The sequence below is a fragment of the Carlito syrichta genome, unplaced genomic scaffold, assembly GCF_000164805.1.
Source record: "Carlito syrichta isolate Samal-C Ts95f unplaced genomic scaffold, Tarsius_syrichta-2.0.1 Scaffold61181, whole genome shotgun sequence".
In the NCBI taxonomy this organism is placed as follows: Eukaryota; Metazoa; Chordata; class Mammalia; order Primates; family Tarsiidae; genus Carlito; species Carlito syrichta.
Genome location: NW_007005277.1, coordinates 353,510 through 376,495, shown reverse-complemented (window position 1 = coordinate 376,495; position 22,986 = coordinate 353,510). Strand labels below are relative to the sequence as shown.

The 22,986-nt window shown below is 45.9% G+C and overlaps 1 protein-coding gene across 1 annotated transcript in view; it reads right to left on the bottom strand.

The window, feature by feature from the left end:
• The window catches only part of SLCO3A1 (solute carrier organic anion transporter family member 3A1), a 280,491-nt gene that overhangs the window by 71,384 nt on the left and 186,121 nt on the right, over window positions 1-22,986 (bottom strand). Inside the window, exon 3 of the mRNA XM_008050578.2 lies at window positions 4,332-4,430. Coding sequence (XP_008048769.2) covers window positions 4,332-4,430 — 99 coding nt within the window. The remainder of the gene's footprint in view (window positions 1-4,331; window positions 4,431-22,986) is intronic.

Genomic DNA, 22,986 nt, shown 5'->3' with positions numbered 1-22,986 from the left:
AATTCAATGATTAGGCGCATACTCTGTTACCAAGTCATTCTTTTTTTTTTTTTCAAAATACTGCTCATATATGGAGTTTCAGTTTAACAGAGATCCTCTAAAAAAAAGAGAAATCCTGGAGGCACCATCGTTGCTTCCCCCAGCTCTCAGGGGAGTAATCTATTCTTAAGAAGAGGGTCAAAGAGAGCCACATAGGGACCAAACACAGATGAAAGGCAGACGCTGCAGAATCCCCACTCTAAGTGAGGCCAACCAAGCCCCCCAGGTGAGCTGCCCGTAGGGTCCCCTCCCACAGCTGGCTCATTTCTACAATCAACCCTCCCTGGCACCCCCAGCTGCATCTATTCACAGGTTCCAACCAGGCTTCCTCACTCAACCCTCCCTTCAATGCTGCTTCCTCAGCTGCTGTCAGGCTACCTGATGTCACCTTCTTTCCATCTCCTGTGACAGGGGCCCTCTGTGGACCTGCCTCCTCACAAATTCCAGGCTGTTGCTTTTCCCAAACTCTCTGTCTCTGCTGGGATTTCAGAAGCATGCAGCTTTGTGTGTGGCCCCTGTATATTCATGCCTAAGGTACCATTACTGTATACTGGACAGCCCTACAGAAGGGCTCTGTTTTAGGTAAGTGAGGAAAAGATAAGAGAGGCCCTAAAGAACTGACAGTCCCCCCACATACAGCCAAAATCCACTCACAGACAAGAAGTTTCAGTCACAAGATTAGAAACAATGCAAATTGCTGGCAACCATAGACTTCTGTGGCTGACTCCCTAATAGACAATATTCTTCTGCCCTCTACTGGTGAAGAGCCCTGCCAACCCTCACAGCACCTTCAGGAAAGACGCAGACAAAGTCTGACTCGCAATGCATCCTTCTGTTCCTCCTAACAGATCTGGAAGCCCACTGTTAACTGGTTGGTGGGGAAGGCCGCCATCAGCAAGATGGGAAGACAGAAGGGAAAAGACCAATCTGCCTCACACCCGGGGAGGCATCAAGCTGCCAGTGAGCCTAGAACCATGGATCATACCATCTCATACTGGGCCTTGAAAAACAAATTAAAATGTTGGACAGAATAAGATGGGAATAGTATTCCAGGCTAAAGGAACAAAACAGCCTCAGGAAACTGATGGGCCTGTGAGTGGATGGGCTAAGCCCCCTCCAGTCACCTATCACCCTTGGTCATTCCAGGCACTGAGAAAAGATGCTGTTTCATTCTCAAAAGGAGTTTGGTGAGAGGAGTCTTGAAGTAGATATACCAGCAGGCTGGCTCAAAAGATCTGGGTTTTATATAGATATGTTCCTTGGATTGGGTACATCCTGTTGTCTCTCTGGGATTCAGTTTCCTCCTTTGTAAAATGAAAGAGTTGGAAAAGAATGATACCTTTTATTGTAGCATTATTCGCAACAGCAAAAACATGGAACCAACTGTGCTGCCCATCAAAAGTGAACTGGAAAAAAAATGTGGTACATATACATGATAGAATATTACACAGCCATAAAGAAGGGCAAAATTATGAACTTTGCAGCAACTTGGATGGATTTAGAGTCTATTATACTCAGTAATCTGTCACAGAAACAAAGAACTGAGTACCATGTGCTCTCACTCATAAGCAGATCCTGAACAATTATACTACCCCAAGAAAGGGATTGGCAATAGTAGGAAACTGCCAGGAGAGGGAGGAAGAGGGCACATTTCATCAATAAGGGTACCTGATCTCCAAGCAGGTGAAGTGGGGACCAAATTGAGGCCCAAACTTTACCTGTACAATGACCATTTGTATACCTAACTCTGAATTGTACCCACATATCTAAAATAAATTTTTTTTTTTTTAAAAAAGAATGGTATCTGAAGCTCTTTCTGGTTCAGATATTTTGTTTATTCACAGGCCTTGGTTCAAGGCCATCACTGATATGCCAAGAACAAATTGTGGGGCCTGGCCACTTGGCTACCCTTCAGGGCAGCTTCCTCATAGTGTCAGGAGGGCACCCGTTTCTGATCCTCTCTGCTAGCCTTGTCTGTGAGCATTCCATCAGCTGTGATGGAAGCTGGCCTTGTTGCCTATGAGCAAGATGGCAGCTGACTTGCTTCATGTGCCATTTCTCTTCCAGGCCTACCCTGAATTCACCCCACTCACCAGAAATGGGGTTCAAAGGGCCAGCCCATTGCTGGAAACAGCAGCATTCAATCACCTCCTCAGCAGATCCAGCACTTTAAAGGAATAAATAAATAAGGCTGCATCTGATTTTTTTTCCACTTGGAAATTTGTAACATCATTAGCTGCAAGTAAATATATCAATGGGATTAATGGAGTGAATCACAAGGAGACTTGATTGGATTTAAAGCCACGTTATTTCTTTGGGGTGAATTAGTAAATTTAGCACTGTCAAGAGATGATGGATGGAGAACCTGGGGACTGAGAATTCTTATTGATCCTGAGAACAGATCAGCATGAGAAAGAGAAGCTGAAATGGCTTCTCACCCTTTGTTTTCAGAGATAAAGGACACACAGCTTCACTATTCACTAAACTATGGAGAAATGCCGTGCTCTCTTTCAGATACACGGTAGAGTTGTGGCCATATGGTAAGCAGCATCTCAGATGGCCCTCAAAGAGCCCATCCGCTGGCATTCACATCCTTGCGTAATAATCTCTTCTCCTTCAGAGTGGACCTGAACAAGTGACTGGCTTCTAACACACAATGCAGCAGAAGTAAGGAGAAGTCATGCTTGAGATCGGGTTATAAAAAGACCATGACTCCTCTCTCTGGTATTCTCTCTCACCTTCTCATGGGCTGCTTGCTCCAGGGATGTCACGGTGAGGCAGACCTGTCCTGTGGGACCATAGGTGTGAGCTTGGAAGTGGCTCCTCCCCCAGCTGAGCCTTGAGATGATCAAAGACCAGGTCGACACCTCACAACACCTTGACTGCAGCCTCATAAGAGACCTTGAGCCAGAACCACCCAGTTTAGCTGCGCCTGTACCCCAGCCTCACAGAGAGAACTGTGAGATAGCAAATGTCTGTTATTTTAGGCCATTTAGTTCGGGGTCATCTGTTATGTCGCAACAGAAAACCAATACACCACGTGACTTGCTTTGGTCGACAAAGCATGAGAGAAAACAATGTGTGTCACTTCTGAGCAGAAGCTTCAAGGGCGAGTGTGCAATCTGCCACCGACTGATTTCCTGCCTTGGCAACTGTGCAGGCTGGGATCAGGATGAAACTTCTGTGAGCCTGGGCCCTGGGTGACCAAGACGAGGCAAGGTTCCCCACCCCACATCACTGACCTGCATTGGACAGTGGTGTGACTAAGAAATAAACTTTGTCTGTATAAAATCACTTAGATTTGGGGATTGCTTGTTGCCGCAGCATAACAGAGCCCATCCTACCTAGCACACTGTTCTATCCCAGAACCGTGGATTGGTGGGCCTAGGGCATTCTGAGAAACACACCTGCTTTTCTTCCTACAAACACAGTTTTGCTTAAAAAGGTTTTGCATGTAGATATTTCCTCACAAAGGCTACCACAACAGTGTCTTGTGAAAGGATTTCCAAATATTCTGTCTCATTAACTCTACTGGTACACTTGTACTTCCAGAACATGTGCTCCCACTTTTAGTTTAGAAAGCAGCATCCTCATATGGGCAAATGGGCCAATACTCAAAGACTATACGTCAGGCATTTCTACATATATATTCTCATTAAATCCTTAAGCTACCCCTGCAAGGCAGATCTAATTATTGTTACCCTTAATTTACAGAAAAGGAAAATATAGTTTTGAAGAGTAAAATCAACTATTGAGCGTTATTCAGTCTCCAGGTAAATGGTGGCAGAACAGAAACTTGAGTCAGGCCCTCAGAATCATGTTCTTTTCACCTAATCTCAGGTGGGTCCTCAGCTCCAGTGGTGGGTATATCAGGGCTATCTGTTAGCAAGAAGGCTTTAGAACCCATAGGCTGAAGCCTCCTCTATGACAGAGGAAATGCTTATAGATGGAGTTAAAAATGGAGATATCGGTTGGGTGTGGTGGCTCACACCTGTAATCACAACACTTTGGAAGGTGGAGGTGAGGGGACTGCCTGAGCCCAAGAGTTCAAGACCAGCCTGGGAAACTTGGTGAGACCTCATCCCTACAAGAAATCAAAAAATTAGCAGAGTATGGTGGCACGCACCTGTAGTTCCAGTTACTTGGAAGACTGAGGCAGAAGGATCACCTGAGCCTAGGAAGTCAAGGCTACAGTAGCTGTGAGTGGGCCACTGCACTCCAGCCTGGGCAACAGAGTGAGACTCTGATTCATTAAAAAAAAAAAAAAAAAAAAAAGGAGATATATTCCTTACTTGTGTCAATGAAGACTGCATCCACGTAGATTTTGGTACAGAAGGAGCCCAGGATAAACCCACAGGCTGGTCCAAATACCAGCATCGTGAACAGGATTCCTGAAAAAAGAGGATGAAAGATTAGATTGCATAACAGAGGCCACTCAATGAGCAAAAAGCATCCAAGGTCAAGAAGATTTACTTCATAATGACTAGACAAGATGTCCGATAATACAAATGACATTATAGGAATTAGTCTAAACATCCTAGAGGAGAAAGCTAGCATTTCTACTTTTTGGGGACTATCAAAGTACTGTATAGAATTTTATGATATTTTGGCAGATTATTTTGAAGTTTGTGGGTTCTAGTGTATCTACTTTTAGAGGGCTTTGCCCAACATCAATCACGTATATTAAGATACATCCACATCTATCATTAAATATTGTTTCTTTCAATAACAGTTTTGAAAGGATTTTTATAATTTTGCATTTATATTTATTTGACTTTAAGCAACTCATTTAATTTGTGGTTGGCTAAGATCCTTCAGCATTCATTGTGCAAACTCAGGAATTCTTGTGAAGTGAGAAAAATCTAAGCCACAGATGTAATGTAATCAAATGTAATGAAATGTTTATGAGGCCTAAATTTGGCAAATCAAGTTCTGCACAATGATATGCTTTGAGAAATTTAATTAGATATTTATTAATCTCAATTTTGCAATTTCCCCCATATTTTGAAGTCATTATCTGTTGTTGTTGTTGCTGTGGCTGTAACAGCTGTTCAGGACTTAGGCTTCTCCATAGCACTTGAGAAGATGACAGGCCCTGGGCAGTATCTGAGAGATACTGTGCCTGGAATTTTGCACAGACCTTTTAGATCAATCTGGGAAAAGTAGAGTATTGAGCTCAAAGTAAAACCCACAGGTTTTTTAAAACTAAATTTCAATGTGGTAGACATTTCCTGAGCATTGACAGTTCCTCAGGTCATGGGAATAAAAATGAGGTAAAGAAATGATCCTTCCCTTTAGAAGCTGGCCATCTGATGGGGACAATCAATTCTTGGGTAATTCCAACCCAAACAGACAGCTCTAAAGGTGGGGACTAAGGGTTTCACATGTCACCTGAAGGACTTGGTAACAGATGAATTCCATCGCAGGGAATCTAAGCTCAGTGGAGGGGACTTCTCCAGCCTGGTTTATTTTCAGGGGTTAGACCAACTCAACCTGAATTCTCTCAGTGATGTCATCATGGAACCAATCAAATATTCTTTCTTTCAATTAACATCTACTAAGCTCTCTGTGCCAAGCACTATTCTCAGGGTTAGAGATTCAGTGTCAAACCAAACAGTCGCTAAACTGCAGTCGAGAACTCAAATAGTTTTAAAACATCAAATAGTTTAAAAACATCCATGTCTTCTCAATGTACAGATAAGAACCCAGAACCCTAAAACAATCTCTTGAAGTGGGCTTTGTAAGAAGTGTCTGATGAAGAAAATAATGTGAAAAAAAAAAAGATATTTTTGTATCATAGAAACAGGGCTGAATTCACCCTCAGTAAAAATCCTACTCTGTGATTTGAAGAAACCTGGAAATTAAACTCTTTCAAAACTGTCACTCCATGGACAACCAGAATCTTATTTATATCTTACTCCTGTTAAGAGGGGAAAATTTTTTTTTTTTTTGAGTCAGGGTCTCACTCTGTTACCCAGGCTGGAGTGCAGTGGCACAATCACAGCTTATCACAGTCTCAACCTCCTGGGTTCAGGTGATCCTTCCACCTCAACCTCCTGAGTAGCTGAAACTATAGGTGTACACCACAATGCTTGGCTCATTTTTTGATTTTTTTTGTAGAGACAAGGTCTTGGTATGTTACCCAGGCTGGGCTCAAGCAATCCTCCTGCCTTGGCCTCCCAAAGTGCTGGGATTACAGGACTCAGCCACCGTGCCTGGCTGAAGAGGAAGAATTTTAAAAAATGAAAACGTACTGCTTTGGGGAGAAGTGACATCCACATTACTAACATGTTACCTCTGGTTTGTCATGACATAGATCAAAAAGCCAAACAGTGAAAGTTGAGGGGTATTATTAGAAAAGTCTAGAACATAGGGATTTTTCAGGTACGGGCTAGATTAGGGAGGTTGTCTTCAGTGGGGCTGGGGTTAGGGAGTAGAACTGGTCCTGGTACCACTCTCTGGGTGGAGGAAAGAGCAGCAGGAAGAGATGCTGAGATAACAGCAGTGGGTGAGGCTGTGGAGACCAGTTGTCCGAGGCTGGAGCGATACCCACGCTAGACCCAAGAGACTTCTCCTTTAAGGGCAAAATCATGCAGCCAGCCACATCTTCCCATCCAGGCTGTAAACCAAGGTGAGTCAGAGTTCCACGCACTCTAAAGAAAGCTCAGCAAGCAAACTAACTGTGCAGGTCTTCCCAAAAGAAAGAGACCCATGAGCACAATTCCTGGCCAAGGGGTGCTGTACCTTCTGACTCACCACCCGTATTCCCAACTCCCACTCTGACCCCCAGCAACCCTCACTCCCTATAAAATATGCCTTCTTTCTTTAAAACAAAATAAATCCCCAAGCAACCCAATAATCACCGATCTATGCCCTAAAGACTGACTAGTGAAATTATCATTAATACTTAGCAGGTCAAAGAACCAAGCTTTTCGTATCCTTGGTAAAAAAAGTAACAACCAGTGTGCTGAAGAGGTTGTGTCAAGAATGTACTGTTGTCCCCACACTTGGGGACAGTAGGGTTGAGAGTGAGGACTGGCCAGGCATCATGGGACTGCTGGGGTCCCCCAGGTCCTGGGCCTCCTGCTGTCATGCAAAGAAGGAAGGGTATCTTTCAAGTTGCTGACTTTGGCTGTCCACAGGAGCCCGACAGGGCCCAGATGGGCCAGTGGTCTGGGTTGGTAGCTTGGACCCATGACAGCAGTGGCCTTCTGTAGAGACCCCATGCACCAGGGCAGACTCTCCCTCCAGTTCCTCCAGGAGAGGGTGTGGGTATCCATGCCGTTTGGAGGGCATCTTTCCATTTTATCTATCTACCTACCTATCTAACTTGAAAGCAGGGTTTATTGAGAAGACAGAAAAGCTCCCACAGTGAGAAGGGACCTGAGGGAGTTGCCTGCATCTTTTTATTTTAACAGAACAGAATCATCCCCACACCAGAGAAACCTGACAGGACACAATTCCAAAAACCAACAAAAGATGTCTGGGACACATTTTTGTGTGAAGGGCACCCCTCCCCCCAGTTGAAACTTCCTGGGACCGTTTTCTAAGTCTCCCCTCCTCAGAGAGATGTCAAGGGAAGCCTCCAGGAGCATTGCGTTTGCAAACATTTTTCAAAGGACAGTTAGCAGTGGCACATAGGAGGCGCCTCCATGCATCTGAAAGTGTCTTTTTTACTCAGAAATATCTGAGGGCAGCAACTCAAATAGGGTGGTTTCCGAAGGCATGGCCCTGGGTCTTCAGGGAAAGTCAGGCTCCTGTGGGCCTATGAGGCAGGTTATGGCCTCACAGAAAGGTTATGCCCGAATCTGCTTCCACAGCTCTCCCTTCAATTCATCCTGTAGGCTGTGATTTTGCTCCTACTTGTTTAGCAAAGCCACCTCAAAAGTTCTGCCCAAACGAAAGAGAGAGAAATCTAAAATCCAGCATCCCTGTGTCAAACAAAGGATTAGTGCCTGGAGATGCAGGAGAGAATGTTCTTCAGCGGCCTGGTGCTGCCCCCTGCTGTCTGCTGGGTTCCTGTACACTGGCAGGGAGGGGCGCTGGGGAGACAGAGGCTGGGATGAGTCGGAAAGCCCTGAAACCCCCTTCTGTGCTAACACCCTGAACAACAGAAAGCACTTTACACGTATCAGGCCCCGTAATCCTTTCCCTGTGCCCATTTCACAGCAGAAGTAAGGGAATCACAGAGGTTTAGCAGCTGACTCCTGCACACAGCTAGAAAGCAGCATAGCAGGAAGGATCTGAAGCCTGGTTTCTCCAGTCCCCCAAGGGAAAAGTCCAGGTGATCTCATGGACAGCCTGGGTTCAAATCCCAGCTCCACCACTTTCCAGCTCCACGAACCTAGGGCAGAGTATATTTAACCTCCTCGTGCCTCAGTTTCCGCACCTGTAAAATGGAGGTAATAATAGATTGACTTAATAGGGTTACAGTGAGGACTGAATGACTTTATATCTGCAAACCTCTTAGAATAGTATCTGGCACAAAGAAAGAGCCAGGGAAGGGTTTGTTAAACAGACAATGCCTGTGTCTCTCTTTCTGCAATGAAAGCCAAAGTGCACCTGGGTTCCTAGTCCTACTCTTTCCAAAGCCCAGTCACCCTCCAAGCCTCATTTCCTAAAGCCATCATTGGGACAGAAGGATCAGAGCTGGGAGTAGGCCAGGCCCAGGAGAGGGTTCTTGCAGGAAAGCAGCTGCAAATTCGAGCCTTATCCTGATCCAGACCAGACTGGTTGTCTGGAGTCCACCCCCTGCTCTGAATGCTGCTTACCAGCTCTGACCCATGCTGGCACATTGGGATGCTAGCCTGGCATCCTAGGGATGAGATGACTGGACAAAGGCCCTTGTGAGGGAATGCAAAGACTCCCATGGTGATCTGGCTCTGGCATCCTGGTCTGTACACAGGCCTGCAAATTATATTAGTGTAAATCTGCAGTTTCCAAACAGTGTGCCAAAGCACCATGGGGAACCATAGTATATTTTAAGTTTTTGAGGGAAACACAGTGATACTTGGCATCTGTTGAACACTACTTGTGAAATTACTCTCCCAAGGTAGCTGGTAGTCTCAACACTGGATTGTGCTACATTCCTTGCAATGACATCATATCTTTGTGAACCAAGTTTTATGTAGTTGCTGTGAGAATAGCAAGTGCAGAAACCAATATGGAATAGAAAATGAGGGTGGCAGTGTCCATCTGATTCCAGGGTTGGAGAAACTGTGCAGTCTCCAACAGGGACATACATCCCATTAGTCGTTATGTTTATTTAAAAATAAAATAGATTTTTTTTCTTTTTGTATGTATTGTCTTTCCAGATAGCAACTATGTTGTTAGGACAAAAACACTTATTAAGTAGTTTGAACCTAAAAGCTTGATAAACAGAAAACTGTTAGGTATTTCTTTTGCATTCAGGGCTCTGTGAACCAAGAGAGCTTGGAAACCTCTGTTGTAAATTTTCCTGAGAAGCTGATGATCTCAACTTATGCTCAGAAATTGAAGAGTTTCTGGCCACAACAGATTAGTCCAAGTATAGACACGGTGGCAAATTCATCAAGAAAATGGCACCCGGCAAGACCTCTGGTGTTGAGTCTGCCTTCTCCCATCCAGTATGATCTTCAAATTTAGCACTGGCCACCTCTGGACCCCAGAGGAGACTTTGTTGTCTCACTAGAGAGACTTTCAACCATTCTTAGCCAACAAATATGTACTAAGCACTGACTATGTTCCAGGACTGTGTCAGCAGCTGGGATATGGCAGTAAAATCCTTGCCCTTATGGAGTTTGTATTCTGGGAGAAGAAAGGCAGTAAACACAAACAAACCTATCATACGATGCTAGAAGCAATACCAGGACTAGAGTATATGATGGTGAGGGGCTAGAGAAAGACCCCACATTGCAATGAGTCCTCCATGTAACATGCACATCAGAGTATCAGATGTACTATAAAGCTGGGGTGAGTGGACTCCACTGTCGTGAGAGGGAGAACAATGATCTCCTTCCCCCAAACCTCCACATCCTAATCCCGAGAGCCTGTGACTATGTTACTTTAGATGATCAAGAGGAATTAAGGCTGTGGATAGAATTATGTTTGCTAATCAACTGACCTTAAAAATGAAGAGATTACACCAGATTGTTTCCATGGGCCCAATGTCATCACAAGGGTACTTTAGATGTGGAAGGAGAAAGCAGAAAAGTCAGAAAGGAGGAGATGCAGTGACAGAACCAGAGACATGGCACCATGAGAAAGCCTTGACTAGTCACGCTGGCTCTGAAGATGGCAGGTAAAGCCATGAGCCAAAGAATACAGGCAGCCTCTAGAAGCTGGAAAAGGCAAAAAGATGGAATTTATCCTTGAGCAGGGATCACAGTCCTGCCAACACCTTAATTTCAGCCGACTGAGACCCATTATAGACTTCTGACTTCCAGAGGCCCAAGACAAATCTGTATTACATCACACAACTAACTAATCTTAGTTTTATATCACTAAGTTCATGCTAATTTGTTATAGCAGCAATAGGAAACTAATACAATCGTTAAGCAAATCTGGGTTAAATCCCAAGACTTCTCAGATCTATAACTGCTCATATGCATGAACAACATGTTGCATGAAGCTTTTGTGTTAATTATTTGACCATGGAATATTTTTTTGTGCGTCATTTCTCAGATCTGGTGTTGACTAGAGAATAGTCTGAGAGATACTGGAATAGACACTAAGGCCTCTGAGGCAGAGATAGTGGCTTATTCTTCTTTATATTTCCGCTGATGTACAGTTAGGTTACCATTTGTTGAAAGGATGTATGAATGACAGCACTGGTCACAGCAGCCACGCAGAGGAAGGAGTGAGCACCTCTCTTTGGCAATGGCATGCCCAAGCTCACAGGGCCAGGGCTGGGCCTCAGACTATGACCTGCTGTTTCACTGTCCAGTGTTCTTTCCCAAACTGCTCTCCATATGACTCTCTCAGTGTTGGGTACTCTCCCATGCCATATGGTCATGGGACTCACTAATAGTTTACACAAAGGGTTAGGCCACATGCATGGAACCAGAAGTAGTTGGAAAATCCAACTGGACACGTGGAATCTACTGGCCCAGGAAGAGTTAGTCAACTTTATTATTATTACTGATATACCATAGTCAATTAACAAAAGTGCCAAGGAATAATTTTTTTGTGGAATGCAATCAGTTGATTCTCAATTGTTGATATAGAAATGCTGAAGGCCAAGACAGTGTAGATGCTTTTGAAGAAGCAGAAGAGATGTCAAGAGTTGCTCTACTGGATGTCAGGACTTCTTTTAGAGGTATAATGGTGAAGACAATGTGCTTTAGGCACAAGGAGCAGCAAATGTAGCAAAGGAAGCCAAAGAGAGTCCAGAAACAGATCCACACCTACACAGGCACCTGCTTTGTGACAGTGTACATTACAAAGCTGTGGGAGGAAAGACAGTCTTTTTCATAAATGGTGCTAGGACAATTTAAAATTATAGGCGGGAAAAAACGAATCTCACCTTGCAATAAATGCAGAAACCCATTCCCGGTGGATCAGAGACCTTAAGTATGAAAATAAAAAACAATAAAGCTTCTATACCACACAGTCATAAAAAAGAATGGAATTATGTCCTTTGCAGCAACATGGATAAAGCTGGAGATCAGCAGCCTAAGTAAACTGTCTCAGAAACAGAAAACCAAACATCGCATGTTCTCACTCACATATGGGAGCTAAATGGTCACAAGGTAACACTGGGGACACTACTAAGGGGAAGGGGACAGGGGGACTAGGAAACTACCTAGAGGGCACAATGTTCACTATTTGGGGGAATGAGCCCCTACTACACGATATGTGCAGGCAACGAATACACATGTGTACCCCCGAATCTAAAAATATAGTACAAATACACATACACACACACACACACACACACACACACATACACACACACACACACACATATTATCTATACATAAACAAATAAAGGCTGTAGAAGATGACTGACAGAGTAAAGTAACTTCATGATGTTGTGGGTAAAGAAAGATTTCTTAAACCAAACACAGAAAGCACCAGCTATTGAAAAAAAGAACGAGAAATTGGTCCATGTTACAATTAACAACTTTATTCATTCAAATAAAGCTGATTAATCAGAAGAGCTCGCTGAGAAGGTGAAAATGTGGGAAAATACCTATGTAACACTGTCTTTTCTATAACACACGTAAGAATCAGAGGGCTCAGATCTAGATTATATAAAAACTACTATAAATTAATAAGCAGAAGACAAACCCATAGAAAAATTGACTGAAACCTAAAGAGGAATTTAATAAAAAAGGAAATCTAAATTAACAATATGAAAAGAATGCTCAATCCATTGCCTTAGAATTCAGAGAAATGTAAATTTATGCCCCAATGAAATACCATTACATTTATAGCTGGTTAAAGTGTGTGATAATAATACCAAGTGTTGACAAAGATCTGGAACTCCTGTACATTGCTGGTAGAAGTGTAATTGGACAACTACTTAGGCAGTGTTTGAAAAACTGAAGTTAAACTAATCCAGAGATGTACAATTCTTACTCCTAGGTAAATACTGAGAGACACAACCAAGAATGCTTAAACCAGCACTGTTTTTAAGATTTCCAAACTGGAAACATCCCAGGTGCCCATCCATAGTAGAACGGACAAATTGTGGTCTCTCCATATTTGATAATTTCTATACAGCAAAGAAAACAAATAATCTACAGGACAGCCATAAACAAAAAATTGACAATATCCGTGAGCAAACACAAGGACACACACTGGTGTGCCATTTATATAAGATTAAAACAAAATTAAACTGCTTAGCAATACAGAACTAGAAAGTCAAACGGTAAAGAAAAGCAGGGCAATGAACATCCGTGAGCAAACACAAGGACACACACTGGTGTGCCATTTATATAAGATTAAAACAAAATTAAACTGCTTAGCAATACAGAACTAGAAAGTCAAACGGTAAAGAAAAGCAGGGCAATGAACATGATACAAGACAGAATGTGGTTTCTGCTGGGAAGTGAGGGTCCTTGGGCAAGGGTCTGGGGAGAAGTAGGAGAGAGGTCCTCTGGTGCTTTTGCATTTGACTTGTCTACAGGCTACATGGATGTTTTACAACTACAGAGGGTGCCCCCAAAATGTTTGCACATTTTAAGAAAGGAAAAAAATGTATCAAAACTAATAGTTAATATATACTGGTAACAAGAGATGAATACAAGTCAGGTCTGACTGCGATTACAAGAGGGATGCCACATGGTTACCATCAGCGTCAAGACACTTCTGACTATGGCAAACTAGAAGTAATACGTTAAATATATCTCTTAAAATGTGTATACATTTTTTGGCACCCCTGGTATTTGTTTTTTGCAAAAGACCATGATTATTTTATTATTATACGTATAATATAGGTGTGATATAAGTACATATGCACAAATGGCTCCTTATACTACATACTTTTGATCTTAGCCAAAAGGTCGAGAAGCGATACAAATAGCTCCTTATTGAGTGCTTACAACATGATGCCAGACACTGGACTATGCAATTTTTTTTCTTTTTTCTTTTTGAGTCACACTCTGTCGCCCAGGCTGGAGTGCAGTAGCATACTCACAGCCACCATAGCCTCAACCTGCTGGGCTCAGGCAATTCTTCTGCCTCAGCCTTCCAAGTAGCCAGAAATAGGTGTGCACTACCACATCCGGTTAATTTTTGATTTATTGTAGAGATGAGGTCTCATCAAATTGCCCAGGATGGTCTCGAACTCCTGGGCTCAGGCAATCCTCTTGCCTCAGCCTCTCAAAATGCCGGGACTATAGCCTTGAGCCATGGTGCCTGGCCTGGACTATGCGATCCACATACCTCATGATTCCTTCTAGCAAAGCAGTGAATATGGGGCCATCACCCCAGTTCTATCTAGGAAGGACCTGAGGTTCACTTAAGCAGCTTGCCCCATGGCATGTGGCTTTCAGGTGGCAGCTTAACCTTGCACTCCTCTGTAGAACCAGGTCCCAGTTAGCTCAAGCACTTTTTTTTTTTTTTGAGTGGGAGTCTCACTCCATTGCCCAGACTGGAGTGCAGTGGCCGCTCCCGGCCACCACAGCCTCAACCTGCTGGGCTCTGGCGATCCTTCTGCCTCAGCCTTCCAAGTAGCTAGAACTACAGGCACACGCTACCATGCCCAGCTAATTTTTTTGATTTATTGTAGAGATGAGGTCTTCCTGCCCAGGCAGGTCTCGAACCCGCGGGCTCAGGCAATCCACTCACCTCAGCCTCCCAAAGGCGCGGGATTATAGGCTGAGCCACGGAGCCAGGCAGCTCAAGCACTTTTATAAAAACAAGGCTCAAGAACAAAAGCAAAATCAAACCCTGAATTTTGCTATTCAGAGGCAGCTGCTTGAATTGATTTCCCATGCACATGCATGGGCACAGCTATCAGGAAACCAAAACTTACAGCAGGGAGGCCGGCCCTGGCCCTCAGAAGGCCAGCTAGGGTAGGAGTGGGTTCCAGAGCTGGGTGGATGGGGATCCAGGTACCACCAATCAACTGCTTGCCGGGAGGCCCCTCAGCCTCTCCATGCTGGTTCCAGCATCTGAGAAGTAGGGATACTCGAAAGACATATTTTATAGGGCTGTAGTGAAGAACAAATGAAAGCAAGGGAAGGGGCCCAGTGGGAGCCCTGCCACCGATGAAACACTTCAAGGACATCCGTTTCCACGGATGCTCCACAGCTTTGCAAGACACCATGGGTGAGTGATTTCCCTCCTTCTGCCCTGGCCTGAATCTTCTATGGGATCATGTGAAGGCCTGCTCTCGGGACAGATGCCATCATTGCCTGGCTACGGGGCTCATGCAGCACTGTGTGCAGAAAATGTTGACTCTTCTCTCAAACCTTCATCTTTCTCCTTGCCAAAGTGTGGCATGGGGCCCGGCTTCTGCAGGAACAGCCTGCCAGGGCTGGGACTGAGAAGCCCAGGCTGCCCGAGGAGCTGTGGGCATCTGTCATCCGGTGGCACGAATTCTTCATGCTGCTGAAAGCAAAACCAAACAGGTCCCCCAGAACCCAGGGCCTTCTACCAATGCCTCCACCTGCTGGGTATGGAGACAAATCCATTTGTATTTCTGACCCTCAGTCTCCCCATGTGGAAAAGGACTCGGAGACCACTTGGACCACTCAGAGTCTCCTAGGGAGACTTTCAGGATCAAATGCGTGAGTGTGCAAAAAGGTTTCAGATCAGTTCCTGGAACAAAGACATTTTCAAAAATCACTGGCTGTCATTTGTTCTTCTTGCTGGATTTTCTTTTCTGCTTCATGATTTTTACTTTTTTGATAGCTTGGGTAGACTATGCTTATTTTAGAGAATGTGGAAAATACAGAATCTTATGAAGAAATAACACCCTTTTCACATTTCCCTTTAGCCATTATTGTATTTGTATTCTATCTCTTCCTATGCATTTTTGTATGCACAGGACCATATAGGTTAATTTAAAAACCGAAACGCTTTTTCTCCACTTTATTTTGTTTATGTTTTTGAATTGAGATCTCACTCTATCACCCAGACTGGAGTGCAGTAGCACGATCATGGCTCACTACAGCCTTGACTTCCTGGGCTCAGGCGATCCTCCTGCCTCAGCCTCTCTAGTAACTGGGACTTACAGATATGTGCCATCACGCATGAATACTTTTTTTGATTTTTTGTAGAGATGAGGTCTCACTATGTTGCTCAGGCTGGTTTCAAACTCCTGGGCTCAAGAAATTTTCCCTCCTCAGCCTCTCAAAGTGCTGGGGTCACAGGTGTGAGCGATCACACCCAGCCTATTTTAAAAGAAACACATGCTCATTGAAGATGACCTGAGAATAAACCAAGCACAGGGAGGCCATGCAGCACTTGGTCAACAACACAGACTCTGGAGCTGGGTGATCAGAGTTTGCCTTTACTAGCTGTACAAACTTGGGATAGTTACTTAGTTTCTCTGGGTCTCTGCAGTCTCACCTCCGAGTGGGGTTATTAGCCATACCTACCTCACAAGATTGTTTTGAAGTTTAAGTGATTAATGTACGTCAAAGGCTTTCCACGGTGCCTGACATACAGTAAGTGCTCAATACATTTTAGCTGTCACTATTACAAAGGTGGCACAAATGACCACCTCTCATCACCCAGAAACACTGATCCATTTAGATAGTCCCTTGTACCCGGTTTCTGTGTACAAGGTTTATTTCTTAGAGCAACTTAAATATCCAACACTGCTCTCCTAATGACAGAAAGGCTGGAAACAAATGATAAGATTCTCTAAAGAGTGTATTTCCAAAGAATAAATGATCCATTGCCATGGAATTTCAGGCATCGATGGAATGGAATTGCAGGGACCAGTGTCTCTCAGTTGCCCTTGGGAAGAGGAAGAGAAACATACAAGCTCAGGTGTCACGCGGCCCAGCCCTCTGGACCCTGCTTGGATCCTTCTTAACTGTGGAAGGGGAGGGCACCTGAGGACACTGTCATCTCATATGACAGCTCTGACTTCTTAGCAGTGACTGAGCCAACACTGAGCAGGCAGCAGAAGGGCAGAGCTGAGGGCTCTGAACCTGACAAATGAGAGATCCCTTCAGGGGAAGCCTGTGGTTTTCTCTGGAGAGATCCTGAGATTCGTTTGATACAACTTCGAGGAAACAAGACAATGGTCTCTCTGCAGTACCTCATGGAGTTGGTACGCGTGGGTCAAGGCCTCCACCTCTCTGGAGGGAAAGTGGGCTAATTAATCTTTTGGTTTTTGTCTGGTTATAAAAGAAATGCATTTCACAAGAGCAGAAAACACTATTATCCTAATTATCCTACCATCCTGAGTCAACTGTTTTCTTCAGATCTTTCTCTATCCGTTCTGATATATTCAAGGTCAAACACTAATTCTCATGAACCCTTGATAAGGTACGTATTATGATTCTTTTCGGAGGTGAGAAAATAGAAGCTCAGAGAAGTCAGTCAGTTGCCCCAAGGTCATACAGCTTGTACAAGGGGGAAGTGGATTTGAATTCAGGCTGTCAGGGCCTAGTTCTTAGACAAGGAGTAGATATAGCATAGTGATGAAGGCTTTGGAACCAGCCAGACCTGGGTCCAGTCACATTGTGATCCTGGTTACACTTTTCAATTTCTGGATATTTCATTTTCTAGCTCTGAGTCTGGGAATAAGAATATTTACGCTGTAGATACAACAGTGAGAATGATAGGAAAACGCACACAAAGCTTCTAATGTCTGGAATGTGGCAGACGCTTTCTAGAATTGTCTTTGTGCCTCAGGAATGATGAGTCCAACAATGAAGTCTTGCATGGCTGGTTTCCCAAGGTGTTGTCTTTTTCTTTTCTCTTCTTTTTCTTTTTAATGTAAAGATGTGGGATACAATTCAGGGTTAGGTATGCAAACATTGATCATGCACGTACACCTGTTAATGAGATTTGCCCTGGTGTTGCCTCTTTCTTTAGCTGGACTCATTTTTAACTCTGGGCTGTCCCCTCAAGTGGGAAGAGTGAGGAGGAAATGGGTTGTCTGCGGCTCTTCCCCACTAGAGGGCAGTGCCCACCTAGAAAAAAGAGATTCCAGGCTGCTCCACATCGCTGGCCTCCACTTCCTCATGCCCGCGAAACCCTCCATCAGAGGTTTGCTTGTCTCATCTCCCACTTGCCTTCCATGCCCTCAATTTATACAAATGTATTCCCACGGCTTGAAATCTGCAGACTGCAAGTTCCCTCCTCAGAAGGAGAGTTCTGCATCATACGTGCATGAATAAAACATGATCCATAAACAGCAGGAAACCTACAAAACATGTAATACATATTTATCCGGTGCCCACTGCCAGCAGCCCGCCACCATTACGTAACTGACCTTGCCTGTGTCTGCGGAGAAGAAGGGAGGGTGGAGTGGGGGGGAGGAGAGAGTGAGGGGAGGCCATTTACTGAGCACATATTACATGCCGGTGCTGCACATCATTCGTGTAATAGAATAATCTCCACTGCAAAGTTTATAAACAAAACATAATATTGCTGAATCCACATGGTAGGTGATGGAGCCAGAACTACGTGTCCCTTCCCACATGTCATACCTGGTGACTCTTATGTCAGAGGCATCACTGGGTCTCAAGCCTGGCTGCACATTGGAATCACCTAGGAAACTTAAAAAAAATACTCATCTCTAGGTCCTGCCCCTAGAGATTCTGAGAAGCTGGTCTGGGGTACAGCCTGAGCAATGGGCTTTTTCTAGGTTCTCCAGTGAATTTACCTGCAGACAGGCTGAGAACCCTGGGCAAGAGAGACTCTGCCCTTGCTGACCTTGACCAAACTTTCTTTCCTGTTAAAAAGCACCAGCACTGAACAAAAACCAGTGGTATCCAAAATGCACCTGGGAATATGGGAAGAACATGGATGAAACCTCATGTTTGCCCTGTAAGCAGAGGGGCAGCTGGTCACCAAGTGTGGTCAGTTTAAGGTAACTGGGCCTGGTGGCAGAACCCAAATCTTCTGGGTAGTCAGCCAAAGTAGCTTGCATGCTGCCACAACTGTGCACACTCAGTTACAGAACTCTGCCTGGTGCATCCAGTGTGGTCCCTAGTGCTGTCTAGTCTCTGACTTTTGCTCCGTCCTCAACCCAGTTTCTCCCTCTCCTCCAGGTTCCAAGCAGTACGTCAAAGTCCTATACTCCATTCGAAGCCTGCCTTAAATGCCACTTCCTCAAAGGGCCTTTCTAGATTTTCTCTCCCTTTGCCTTCCCTCTTCTGCCATAGCATCTGGCCTGAGACTTTTTTTTCTATAGTTCTGCTTACAGGCTGCTTGGATGCAAGAACAAAGTTTCACATATTGGGAATGCCATAATAATTGCAGGCTCAGGGAAGGCAGAGAGACTCTGTTCAAAAACAAAAACAAAACAAAAAAACACCACACCGACAAACAAAAAAACCCCCCATAAATCCTCTTTTCCATATGGGCAGTATGATTCTTTGTGTAGCAAAGGGACCCCATGTTTGTCTGCTGAACTGTAAACTGATTACCATCCAGGCCTGAGAGAGGCAGGAAGCCCCCACATCATGGAGAACGATGCGTCCAATGGATGTCATTCTACAAGGCCTGACTACTTCAGGATGCTCACGATGAATCTGCAATCGGTCAAAGCTGCAGCTGTTGCCAGTCTCTGTTTCTTAACCCAGCAAACAGAAGCTTCTCTTTCTCTCCAGCCCTGGCCAGGCCTTACCAGGGTGAGAGCACACGACTGTCTGGCTAGCCACAGTAAGGAAACCCACCCCAAGAAAAAACAGACTGGGCCTTCCTGACAGGCCCACATCCTGTTTGTGAGCAGAGTAGGGTCCTCCCAGAAGCTCTTTTGGAAGTAGTCCTCTTGGAATGCAGGGCTTTCCTGGGCTCCCTGCTGTCTGCACCCCCGGCCTCCAGCAGGGGGCAGTGGAGAGACAAGGAGAGTGAGTCTGGGCGTTGGGCTTCTGCGCAGCTGCTCTCCAACAGAGGGGCCGGGCCGGTGGGTGCTGGAGGCACTCAGCCCCTCTCAGCCTCAGCAGCAACATCTGAAAAAACGGGGCAGTGACCTGTTCTGCTCCCCTCCTGTTACCGGCTGAATGGTGTCCCTCGAGATCTATGTTGAAGCCCTGACCCCCAGTACCTCAGAATATGACTGTGTTTGGAGATGGGAACTGTAAAGAGGTAATTATGTTAAAAGGGTGAGCTCTAATCCAATCTGACTGGTGCCCTCAGAAAAGGGGAAATTGGGACACATGGAGAGATACAAGGGTGCATGTACGGAAGAAAGGCCGTGTGAGGGCACAGCAAGGTGGCCATCTGCAAGCCAAGAAAAGGCCTCAGAGAAAACAACCCTGCTGACATCTTCATCTCAGACTTCCAGCCTCCAGAACAGTAAGAAAATAAATGTCTGTGGTTAAGCCACTCAGTCTATGGCGCTTCGTTACGGCAGCCCCAGGAGACTAATACAGCTTCCAAGGCCGGTGTGAGTCAGGCATGAGAGAGCCCTTGGAAGCTATAGGAGGACACCCCAGTGGCATGGAGTATTAGACACACACAGTGAGCCAACAAACATTAATGAAGCTACCCCAGCACCCCTAGATGTCAGGATGGCATCAACACCTTTATGGGCATTGTCTCCTTGTTAGCAGTGGCTGGCTGGAAAATCAGCAGGGAGTTCCGGCATGCGGGACTACTGTCTTATTTCATATCTCCGGACCCCACTGTGCACGGAGCAGGCTCAGAATAAGTTTCTTAAGTGTCACACACAGATGAACTGTTTCTCTTACGGTCTGAGCTTGCATGCGGTAGAAGAACCGCAAAACATCGGATCAGGGAACTATCCCATCCACAGCACAGAGCCAGAGCTGGGTTCTGGACCAGGTCGACTGTCAGTGGGGATGATGGTATGGGCACCTGACGGGCGGAGGGCTGGCTTCTAGCACTTTCCATGCACTACCTCATTTAAACCTCACCAGACCTCTGAGAGCAGGTAGCTGTATCTTAGATCAAATAACCTGCCTAATGATACGTGGACAGTAAGTTGGAAGCTAAAATAAAAACAAAGCAAAGGATTTATTTTAAAAAGGAGGCAGGGAAGAAGGCAGTCCAGAGACAAAGGGCTGGGAGAGCCCCAGGACAGGAGGCAGACAGAAGGAAGAGGCCCCTGCAAACGAGCCAAGGGTCTGCAAACAAGGACTGAGTCACAGCCAGGATATGACACGCCTACTGCAGGGAGCATGGGCTGCTCCTGGGCTCAGGCATGTCCTGCTCAAGCTACATGTCTGGAAGACAAACCTGGAGGCAGGGTGTAGGGGCAAGGGAGGGAAAGCGAGGCAGCAGGGAGACAGTGGGAACTCAAAGGGTGGCTGTGGGGTGAGGAGGTGGACCTGGAGCCGCTGGACGGACTCCTGCTGAAGTCATGATTGCCTCTGGGCCTGACTGCGGCTAAGTCATGATTGCCTCTGGGCCTCCCTTCTTCCCCAGGGGGTGCTGCATCCTGGGCCCTGGCATCAGAAGTAGGTCAGTGCCCAGTGTCCTTGGTGGACTTTCAGGACCTTAGAGTACCAGCTTCCCCTGGCCCTGGGCTAGCTGCTTCCCAAAGAGACATTATCTGTTGAAGAAGTCAGTTTTCTCACCTTTATGGGCACAGTCTACATCTTCAAAGTATGTTTTAGAAGCCATAATGAATTTCTCAGTGGCCTCAGGGAGATCTGTGCAACTGAGTGCTGCTGTGGAGGTCAATGAGGCCCAGAGAACTTTGGGGATGAGCCCAAGCCTCAGGGAAACAGCAGGACCCGGGCCAGGCCCCGCACCAGCCAGCTCTGGGGACATGCCCAGCCCCACTGGGCTCCCAAAAGTCAATTCGCATAGTTTCGGTAAGTATTTTTCACTCTCATTCACCAGTGTGCTCAGGTGTCCGCCCAATGGGGATATGGTGACCTAATTCTGTCTTTGCTGCTCTGAAGTGGATGTCCACTGCTGCCTCGGTCCAGCCCTACCGATGCCATTGCTAATGGCAACAGCAAAATCATTCTTCATGGACCAGAGGCTGTAGACATGGCATATAATTTAATCATCACAACTCGGAGATGGAGGCGTGTTCACTTCCAGTTTAAAGTGAAGAAATGAAGACGCAGAGAAGTTAGACTACTAGCTTACAACTGCATCGGAGCCCAGGTCCTGTCGAATTCTGCACTCCCTTCCACAGGCCTCTCAGCAAGAGAAAGTGGCTCAGAAGAGTTGAGAGCTATGGGAATCCTTCTAAATCTAAATTACATTTAAGGGAATTGAATTACTTCCAAAGCAACCAGCAGGGCGCTGAAGACCCTGCTCTGAGCCATAGCCCACCTGATGCTGGGAAGCCCCAGGTCTTGAGTGGCATTGGGGCTCTATCTGGGACCCCGCCCCTCACTGACAGTGTGGGGGAACCTTGCTTTACCCATCCTCAACGTAACAAGTGCGTGTTACACCACCAGCAGAAACAGCGGCAGATGCTCAGGCACGTCCTCTTGTCACCAGAGGGAGCCAGACACTTTCTCATGCCAGGGAACGCTGGCCTCACCGGTGTGGCAGGGGCAGTGCAAGGGAGGGGCAGTGGTTCCTCCGAGTGGTTTTGCTGTGGCCACTAGCAATGGCATCCGGTAGGACTGGACCAAGGCAGCAGTGGACATCCCCTTCAGAACAGTGCTCCTATACCGAGGGTGGATCCTGGCCTGTAGGAGGACACAGCGGGGCAAATGACTTAGGTAGATTTGGGTTGACAGTGAAGGTCCTCATGCTGTGTGTGCCAAGAAGATGACCATCTCCAAAATGCCCAAGAAGGGCAGGGAGACATTCTGTCACCCCAACCCTGGGCCTTGACTTCCTTGACCTCACACAGTCTGTACTTGATACCAGTCTTCTTCCAAAAACATGTGAAATCATACTCTTCCCTGTTTTTAACCATCAAAGGCTCTCTAACTTTGCTCTGCCAGGGCCTCCACGCGAGGCTACGTGGCCACATATGGTGCTGGGCAGACCGGCTTCTGGAAGCAGGAGGGTATCTGGCCCAGAGCCTCCCCCTGAGTACACACTGAAGGGCAGGGTTGCCCTGCTCTGGTGCTGACTCAGTGTCCAAGGAGGCCAGCGGGTACCAGAGCTCGAGTGAGAGTGAGGATGAAGCTGTGGGGGCAGGGAGGGTGGGCTGGGGTCAGGTCCCGGGGGCACTGTCTGTCAGTAAATTCAGGCCCAGATTCCTGAACAGCAAGTCCTGGGCAGGAGCAAAGAGTAGTGTCTCAGTGATTCAGTATAAGGCATGAGCTGGGGATGGTAGTTGGGAATGTGGGATAAAGCAGAAATTCCATCATCCACACTGTCCTGTATCCAGGAAGACCGGCAACAGCGAAGTCCTGAACATGCCACAGAACATGGGCTGTGGATGCAGAA